The following is a 9,667-nucleotide window of genomic DNA, read 5'->3' as shown; positions in this document are numbered from 1 at the left end:
AAAGCAAGTGAGAAATGGACAAGAGGCCAGAGTTTCAGGAAATCAGAGTTCTCAGAGAGTTTCAAGGCTGGAGAAACTTACAAAGACATTATTTTATGCAAATTGAGTGCTCTTTCAAATGATATCAACTTTGATTTAATTTACGTTGCTGCAGACCATTGTAAAATCTCTAATGTAATACAAAATATAATATAATTTCCTATGTAACATTCTAATACAATATGATCATTTCCTGGTCCTGTCTATAATCTAACACAACACTATCCTGGTTCTTTAGATAATCTCAATTGATGTTTTGTTCTCCTGGCACCCTCCCCACCCTCCGCCCAGACACACAAACACATATATACACACACAGACATACATACACACACACACACACACACATACATACACATCTCTATTGTTCTGCATCAATGTCCAAATCCTGCATATAATCCCCAATATGACACCGATGCTGTGTAATGTTGAAATACCTTTAAAGCGATGTATTGAGTTTTCATTCTTTACATAATCTGATGTGACATAGAATGTTCGGAGTCCTATTTACAATCTATGATTTAACACAACAGTGTCGTGTTGAATCGGTTATGAGACTGCCGCTATCCAGTGCTGAAACAATGAAGTAGACAACACTGAACCGGCACTAAAAATACTGCGGACGCTGGAAATCTGAAATAAAAACATAAAATGCTGGAAATCTCCCAACACTGTTTATTTTTCTCAAGTAACACAACATTTCCATAGTCTTGTGTATAATCGGGTGTAACTCACACTGCTTCAATCTTGCCTATTATAAAACAGACGCTGTCCAGTCCTGAAATAAATCTTCAACACAGCATCCTTCCAATCCTCATATAACCCGGTGTAAACCCCACTGTGCCTATTCTGCACCTAATCCCTGATGTAACACGGCTTCTGCCTACTATTGATGATTTCCTAAAAGTGATACAAGGACAGCTCCTGTCTATAAACCCCAGTGGTGAAGTGTTCTGCCCCACCGGGCGCTGTCCAGTGCTGAAATGCTCATTCAGCGAGTCAGACTCAGGCGGAGCCGCCCAGACGGGCCTGGGGGCGGGACAGGGACAGGCCTCGTTAATTTATGTAAATGAACGTTATTAACATGCATATTTATTACCGAACGTCGGGAACCGGCCGTGTCCATGTGTCCGGGAGTGGGAGGGGGGGACGCAGATCCCAAGCGGAGTCTCGGCCGCCCATCTTACCGGCAGCGGACACGGTATGCAGCGGCTGCAAGTGGCAGAAAGTCGGTGAGTGAGCTGGAGAAGCGGGGATCCGGATCCGGAGCCGGAGGTGGAGGTCTGGGCTTGGCTCCAGATGTTGGGCGCCGCCCTTTGCCCCCCGCCCCCCCTTATCTGCCGGTTGTAGTGGACTCTCTCGCCCGGTTATAAAAGGCGCGGCGCCGGTCCCGGCCCCGCCCCCTCGATTCCCCCCGCCGCTGCTGTTTTTTGTTGCCGCCACCATGAGCTTCGTGTCGGATCTTTACCCGTCCTCGTACCGCCGCCTCTTCGGGGAGTCGCCCCGCTCCGGGAGCCGCTTCAGCAGCTCCTCCATGTCCTCGTCCCGCGCCCCGGGCGGCTTCAGGTCGCAGTCGGTGCCCCGGACAGGCGGCCTCCCCCTGGGGCAGTACCGGCGCTCGGCCGACCTGGAGCTGCTGCAGAGCTCGGGCCTGGGCAACGAGTTCCGCATCACCCGGACCAACGAGAAGGAGCAGCTGCAGGGCCTGAACGACCGCTTCGCCGTTTACATCGACAAGGTGCGGGGCCTGGAGCAGCAGAACCGCGTCCTGGAGGCTGAGCTGGGCGTCCTGCGGCAGAGGCAGGCCGAGCCGTCCCGCCTGGCCGAGCTCTACGAGCAGGAGATGCGGGAGCTCCGCGGCCAGGTGGACGAGCTGAGCTCGGGGAGGTGCCAGGCCCTGCTGGACCGGGACAGCCTGGAGCAGGAGCTGCACCAAGTCCGCCTGAGGCTGGAGGAGGAGCAGCGAGGCCGGGAGGAGGCCGAGGCTGCCGCCCGAGCTTACAAGAAGGACGTGGACGGGGCCAGCCTGGCCCGGCTGGAGCTGGAGAAGAAGCTGGAGTCGCTGCTGGACGAGCTGACCTTCGTGCGGAAGCTGCACGACGAGGAGGTGCAGGAGCTGCGGAGCCTGGTGCAGGCCGCCCAGCTCTCGGTCGAGGTGGATGTGGCCAAGCCCGACCTGACGGCGGCTCTGCGGGACATCCGAGCCGAGTACGAGAACCTGGCGGCCCGGAACACGCAGTCGGCCGAGGACTGGTACAAGACCAAGTTTGCCGACATGACCGAGGCGGCGGCCAAGAGCAGCGAGGCGCTGAGAGCGAACCGGGAGGAGCTGAGCGAGTACCGGCGGCAGCTGCAGTCCCGGACCATCGAGGTCGAGGCCGTCCGGGGCACCAACGAGTCTCTGGAGCGGCAGCTCCGGGAGATGGAGGAGCGGCACAGCGCCGAGATCGCCGGCTACCAGGTACCGGCAGGGGCAAGGGGAGGGAGAGAGAAAAAAAAACCCGCCGCTTCAGCACCAGGGACAGCGGCTCATAGAGTTCACACTGTTCCCATCAAACACTCACAGGACAGGTACAGCACGGGGTTAGATACAGAGTAAAGCTCCCTCTACACTGTCCCCATCAAACACTCCCAGGACAGGTACAGCACGGGGTTAGATACAGAGTAAAGTTCCCTCTACACTGTTCCCATCAAACACTGCCAGGACAGGTACAGCACGGGGTTAGATACAGAGTAAAATTCCCTCTACACTGTCCCCACCAAACACTCCCAGGACAGGTACAGCAGGGGTTAGATATAGAGTAAAGCTCACTCTACACTGTCCCCATCAATCACTGCCAGGGCAGGTACAGCATTGGGTTAGGTACAGAATAAAGCTCCATCTACACTGTCCCCATCAAACACTCCCCTGGTAGATATTGGAAGATAGTTGGACCTCTTCCAGGAACTGGTTATGATTATCCTGCTCTACATAAGTGCATTTTATTTAATGATTTTGGATGACTGAAAGGTGCTATATAAATGCAAGTCATTTCCAACACCCTCATAATTGACCTGAAACATTAATGAAAGAATGTGGCTTCATTTGGGGGCAGTTGAAGCTAATGATAAAATGTGTGTAGGTCAGTTGTGTCATTTTTGCTTTCCATTGTGGACAGCCTGGAATGTAGGCTTCTGTAATGAGTGGGTTTTGAATCTACAGATTGAGTTGTTACCAGCTAATGCAATTTACAGGGAAACAAATGGCATGTGTTGTAGAAGATTTACTTGGCTTTCAATAATGAAAACACTTGGAACCTGATTTCAAATGGTAAGCTTTGCCATATTTTATTTGTGGTATTGTGTATTTGGGTTTTTGGAACTAGAATTAAACCTTTCAATCACATGAGTACATCTGAGCTATGGCGCTTGTTTAAACTGTATCAGTGATCCACCTGCTCTTGTATTGTGAATGATGAGCTACATTTCCCTGATGCACTTGGTAAAGTCACAGCTGCTGTGACTGAGGCACCCGTTTTGATCCTTGATCTCAGCAGTGAAATGGTTTGATCAATACTGTTAGTTTCCACATCGCTATTATATGGGAAGGAAATCAGCCAGTTTCAGTGTCTCCAGCTTAAAAGCTGAGGACAGGAGTCTACGCTAATGAAGTCTCATCTAAGTGAGCAAGGTGCCTGAGATTTTTTCTTCCATGGGATGTGGGTGTCACTGGCTGGGCCAGCATTTATTACCCATCCTTTATTGTCCCTGAGAAGGTGGTGGTGAGCAGCCTTCAACCGCTGCAGTCCATGTGGTGTAGGTACACCCACAGTGCTGTTAAGAACGGAGTTCCAGGATTTTGACCCAGAGACAGTGAAGGAACAGTGATATATTTCCAAGTCAGTGGTGAGTGACTTGGAGGGGAACTTCCAGGTGGTGGTGTTCCCATCGTTCTGTTGCCCTTGTCTTTCTAGATGATAGTAGGTTTGGAAGGTGCTGTCTAAGGAGCCTTGGTGGATTCCTGCAGTGCATCTTGTAGATGGTACACATTGCTGCTACTGTGCATCAATGGTGGAGGGAGTGAATGTTTGTGAATGTGGTGCCAATCAAGTGGGTTGCTTTGTTCTGGATGGTGTCAAGCTTGAGTGGTGTTGGAGCTGCACTCATCCAGGCAAGTGAAAAGTATTCCATCACACTCCTGACTTGTGCCTTGTAGATGGTGGATAGGCTTTGGGGAGTCAGGAGCTGAGTTACTTGCTGCACAGTTTCAAGCCTCTGACCTTGTAGCCACAGTATTTATCCAATTAAGTCTCTGGTCAATGGTAACCCTCAGGATGTTGATAGTGGGGGGGTTCAGTGATGGTAATGCCATTGAATGTCAATGGGAAATGGCTAGATTCTCTTGTTGGAGATGGTTGTTGCCTGGCACTTCTGAGGTGCAAATGTTACTTGCCACTTGTCAGCCCAAGTCTGAATGTTGTCCAGGTCTTACTGCATTTGGACATGGACTGCTTCAGTATCTGAGGAGTTCTGAATGATGCTGAACATTGTGCAATCATTGGTGAACATCTCCACTTCTAACCTTATTATGGAAGGGGGCTGTAGAAAGTTTGGCCTTGGGCACTACCCTGAGGAACTCCTGCAGTGATGTTTTGGGACTGAGATGATTGACCTGCAACAACCACAACCATCTTCCTTTGTGCTCAGTATGACTCCAATCAGTGGAGAGTTTACCCTGCCCGATTCCCACTGACTCTAGTTTTGCTAGGGCTTTCTGTTGCCACACTGTCAAATGCTGCCTTGATGTCAAGGGCAGTCACTCTCACCACCTCGGGAGTTCAGCTCTTCAGTCCATGTTGGAACTGTAGTGAGGTCAGGAGTGGAGTTGCCCTAGCGGAACCCAAACTGGGTGTCAGTGAGCAGCCTCTTACTAAGCAGTGCTGCTAGATAGCACTGATGACCTCTTCTATCACTTTAATGTTCAAGAGTAGATAGGGTGGTAATTGGCTGGGTTTGATTCATCCTGCATTGTGTACAGGACATACCTGTGAAACTTTCCACGTTGTCAGGTAGATGCCAGGGTTGTAGCTGTACTGGAACAGCATGACTAGTGGTGTGGCTAGTTCTGGAGCACAAGTCTTCATTACTATTGCTGGAATATTGTCAGGGCCCATAGCCTTTGCAGTATCCAGTACTTTCAACTGTTTCTTGATATCAGATGGAGTGAATTGAATTGGCTGAAGATTGGCATCTATGATGCTGGGGACCTCTGGAGGAGGCCAAGATGAATCATCCACTCAGCACTTCTGGCTGAAGATTGTTGCAAATGCTTCAGCCTTGTCTTTTGCACTGGCGTGCTGGGCTCCCATCACTGAGGATGTGGATATTTGTGGAGCCTCCTCCTCCTCCAGTGAGTTGTTTAAATTGTCCACCACCATTCATGACTGGATGTGTCAGGACTGCACAGCTTAGATCTGATCTGTTGATTATGAAATCGCTTAGCTCTGTCTATCACTTGCTGATTATGGCTGTTTGGCATGCAAGTAGTCCTGTGTTGTAGCTTCACCAGGTTGACACATTTTTAGATATGCCATGTGCTGCTCCTGGCATGCCCTCCTGCACCCTTCATTGAACCAGGTTTGATCATTTGGCTTGATGGTAATGGTATAGTGGGGGATATGCCAGGCCATGAGGTTACAGATTGTGTTTGAGTAAAATTCTGCTGCTGATGGCCCACAGTGTCTCATAGCAACCCAGGACTGGGCAACTAGATCTGTTTGAAATCTATCCCAATTAGCAAGATCACTGATCAAGGAAAACGTTTGATAGGGAAAGGGGTTTAATGAGTATAGTTTAAAGACTATTTATTTCTATTTCATTCCATCAGGACACTATTGGGCAGGTGGAGGATGAGCTAAGGAACACCAAGGCTGAGATGGCTCGACACCTGAGGGAATATCAGGAGCTTCTCAATGTGAAAATGGCTTTGGACATAGAGATTGCTGCTTACCGGTAAGAGTTTGACAGTGCCTGGAATAATAACCTGAACTGTAAATCCCTTGTTTTCTGGGCCCTCCAGAAGAGGGAAGTTAGACTCTCTATTGAAGTGAATCATCTGCAATGAGCAACCCCTCCCAAGGACTGAGCTATAGTGTCATTGGCAGTGGTCTCACCACATCCCTGTGCCAATGCCCCTGTTGATGGGAATGCTGTGGTCAGCTTGCAAGCTCTGAGCTCTAACAGGCTCATTGCAGGATATGTATAGCTCTTAGGATGTGGGTGTCGCTAACAAGGCCAGAATTTATTGCCCTTGAGAAGGTATTTATTTGATCTTTTGGTTTTGGATCAAAAGAAATTTAACCGGAAGAATTGTTCTATTGATTTTAGTGCAGTGAGGTTTTTACATGATCTGGAGCTATTGCAGGAAGGAATGTGAAGCCCCGACAGCCTTACTGAATGGTGCATGCTTGATATCTTGTTGCCCCACTGTCTGTCTCTCCAGCTGCCCAGAGTTCTGAGATTAATACTTGATTCTGACAGCTGATTCTCATTTAATTGTCAATTCTCCTGTTTCCTAGTCTGTTTTTTGCTTCCAGATTTGACAGTTCATAAAACTCTTCACTTAATTGAAAGTGAAGCTGTCTGAAGATCTGAGGCCGGCAGTAGTTTGACAGTCAAGTGTTCCCTTAGTTAATGAGTTAAAATGATTAACTCCACAGCTCGGCAGAGTTTCAGAGATTGGATTTGTTCACTCCAGAGAACATGGAGGATATGCAGCTAAACAATTCCTTAGCCCTGATCTTGATTTAGGGTTGGGGTGGGGGTGGGGGGTTGTGAAGGAGGGAACCATGGGCATAGGGTACTTGGGACCTGACTGACCTTTGCTATCTTATCCAAGTAACCATCAATGGGTACACTTGGTGAGTGTCAGCCTGTTTCACTGTAACAAACCCGAGTCTGTCCTCAGCTGATGGCAAAATTACTTGATTGGGACCAGGAGTGACTGCCCTAGCTGTTTTGTCTATGAGATGGACATGAGACCAAGTAGCACCAGAGCTGACTGCCAACTGGTAGACTTGTGACCATCCTGTGACTCAGAGTTACAGCCAAATTCAGGCACAGTGGGAATTGGGTGCTACCCACACTTCCCTGCTCCAGGGCACCTGGTCCTGCCTTACCAGTAATGAGAATGGAGTGAAATTGTTTGGTTCAGAAAGTAGTCTGTCTTGGAGCATAGTTAATGAAGCTTTCTGCATTGTCTGGCATAAGTGCCTACATTAATGTTGGCTCAGATCAGACACTGCCTTTACAGCCCAAGCATGAAACATGTACCAGCTTGCAATCTGCATTGTACCAGGGGCAGGTTATTTTGCCCCTGAAGCCTGTTTGATTATTCAGTGAGATCATGGCTGAACTGAGACCAACTCCATACAACTGCTTTTTCCCCTTATCTCAATACATTTGGTTAACTGAAATCTATGAATTGGAGTTAAAATTAATGTTTAGCAGATTGCATTTCTGGAAGAGTTTGAAACTTGTACCACACTGTGTGGAAGTTTTCCTAATTTCACTCCTGAAAGTTTCGACTCTAATTTTTTAGACTACCCCACCACAGTCCTAAACTGCCCAACAGTGGAAATAACAATGTAGTTTGCAGAAAACTTTCTTCTGAGACAATTGGGTGGAACCCCGAGTCAATCTTAATGAATTGTCTATAAAGGAGTCTTGCATTGGTCAGGGGAGGAGGGATGGCAACCATGAATTGAGGACAACGAATTTGCGTTTTCTGATTTTAAATTGTCCATTTGCAGATATGGCTCCCTGAGGGCCCATTGCTTGGGTTTCAGTCAGTATCTGATTGAAGCAGAGCTGTTCAGTACCTGTCAGTGAGTTTGACAGGTACTGTGCTCACTAGTGGGGCAGCTGGTGTCAGAATAACAAAATGACAAGTGTAGACACATGATTCATATTTAGTCATCTGGAGTCATTTAAGCAATGGTGACTGATGGAACAGACTGTTTAATGGAGGTTAGGTTGAATCTGGATGGGAGGTTATCTTATGGAATTGGGAATATATTTTTAAATGTTGGGGGGGGTGGGCGGGGGAATGGCATTGCAAGAGGAGAAGAGAAACATTGGGGACAATTAATGGAGGGAGAGAAACAATCCCAAGCCAAAAGCTCACCCTATTCCCTCACCACCATGAGTTGTTGCTGTGGGTCAGTCACTGCTAGAGTGCAGGAGATTTGTGGAAGCTCACTGAAGCCTCCTTGTTTAATGTAACATTGGCTGTTTCTTTTTTCTGTCTAACAGGAAGTTGCTGGAAGGTGAAGAGACCAGGCTCAGCACCAGTATTATCAACCTCCCGCCTACCAACTCAAACCCAGCACTTTTGGTCCCAAGCCAGCCTCGATTCTCCACCATGACCACTTCCTCCATCATCACCTCCAAGAAAGAGCAGAAGGAAGAGGGATCCAAAATGCCATCAAAATCCTCCAAACAAAAAGCAGAGGCGTATGAGGAGATCATTGAAGAAACCATTGTGTCAACCAAGAAGGTTGAGCGAGAGGAGCAGAATGCAAGTGGCCAGAAAACAGAATTTGCCAACCCTCCAAAATAGATCACTGGGTGTTTGTCCTCTTCCCTCCACCTGAAGTAGATGGAAGGCCAGTGAAGCTGATGGCAGAATTCCTCACCAGAGCCTCTGAAATAGCCACTTCTTTCTGAAGCCCTTTTCTGTAGGGTCCACTCCACTCCCCCTCCCCATAACACCTGGTGTGTAAACCACAGTTTAGTGACCTCATTTATTGGCCCAGTATTTTACTGAAACACAGCATCAGATGTCTCATTCCTGCCCTGTGATTTTGGGCAGGACGATTGACAGGGCCAGAGTAAAGGTAATTGTAACTCCTAGTGAGGGATCCCAGGTGCTGGCTAGTGTTGCTCCCCAATTAAACAAGCACAGAAGAATTGCTGCCATCAAGTTGACCTGTCCTGAGTGTAGTTCATTCTGTCCATGTCTAGAAATTAGCTGCATGTGTCCCAGTGTCTGCATGTCCCTCACTCTGCTCATCATGACAGATTCTCAACTTCCATTGGACATTGTTCACACACACAATCACCTTCATGAGCCCAGCAATTGTCCAGATGGATCCTGTCCATGAGATGCTGTTTCAGGAAGCAGAATAAAATGTTAGAATGTGTTCGTGTAAATGTGAATTTTAAAGGGTGGAGGGTCACACTTGCCCATACTGCTGGATCTCGCTGTTAGTAAACAGCTTCACATGCATTCCACTGCCTAGATTTGTGTAAATAAAATAAACTTAACCGAATTTTTGTTTGTCTTGTTCTCCTTGTTGGTTTTGAAAGTTTCTGTAGTTTGAACACCAGGGCTGGGTACAAGGAACTTGGTTTGTGATCAGTGTTCTAGTGAGGTCTCTGGTTCAGCAGCTTGCAGCCACTACATAAGGAGCACACAGGTGTATGAAGCAGCAGTGAGGGTGAAGCCCTTGAGAAAAGTCTCATTCTTTTCCTTTCATTTCATCCACTTCCATGAAAACTACTAACATACACTAGAAAAAGTTATTGGACATTGACAGAACTTGGGATATCCTGTTAGGAGCTAGATAACTGCAATGTAGTTCTGTTG

General features: G+C 47.9%; 1 protein-coding gene across 1 annotated transcript; it reads left to right on the top strand.

Annotated features, from left to right (window-relative positions):
* The first annotated feature begins 1,467 nt into the window (after nt 1–1,467).
* Nucleotides 1,468–9,350, top strand: inaa (internexin neuronal intermediate filament protein, alpha a). The gene is made up of 3 exons (XM_041209813.1): nt 1,468–2,500; nt 5,906–6,030; nt 8,332–9,350. Exons 1-3 carry the CDS (start codon nt 1,484–1,486, stop codon nt 8,636–8,638), a joined length of 1,449 nt encoding a protein of 482 aa, XP_041065747.1. The 5' UTR covers nt 1,468–1,483; the 3' UTR covers nt 8,639–9,350.
* Nucleotides 9,351–9,667: the final 317 nt, after the last annotated feature.

The sequence above is a fragment of the Carcharodon carcharias genome, chromosome 17 (assembly GCF_017639515.1).
Source record: "Carcharodon carcharias isolate sCarCar2 chromosome 17, sCarCar2.pri, whole genome shotgun sequence".
NCBI classification, from domain to species: domain Eukaryota; kingdom Metazoa; phylum Chordata; class Chondrichthyes; order Lamniformes; family Lamnidae; genus Carcharodon; species Carcharodon carcharias.
Note: the sequence above shows the minus strand (reverse complement) of the source record. Positions and strands in the feature narration are given on the sequence as shown.

Coding starts and splice junctions, on each gene's coding strand:
- inaa (XM_041209813.1), top strand. CDS start 1,484: ATGAGCTTCGTGTCGGATCTTTACCCGTCCTCGTACCGCCGCCTCTTC. Junction 2,501..5,905: donor CCGAGATCGCCGGCTACCAG/GTACCGGCAGGG, acceptor TCATTCCATCAG/GACACTATTGGGCAGGTGGA. Junction 6,031..8,331: donor ATAGAGATTGCTGCTTACCG/GTAAGAGTTTGA, acceptor TCTGTCTAACAG/GAAGTTGCTGGAAGGTGAAG.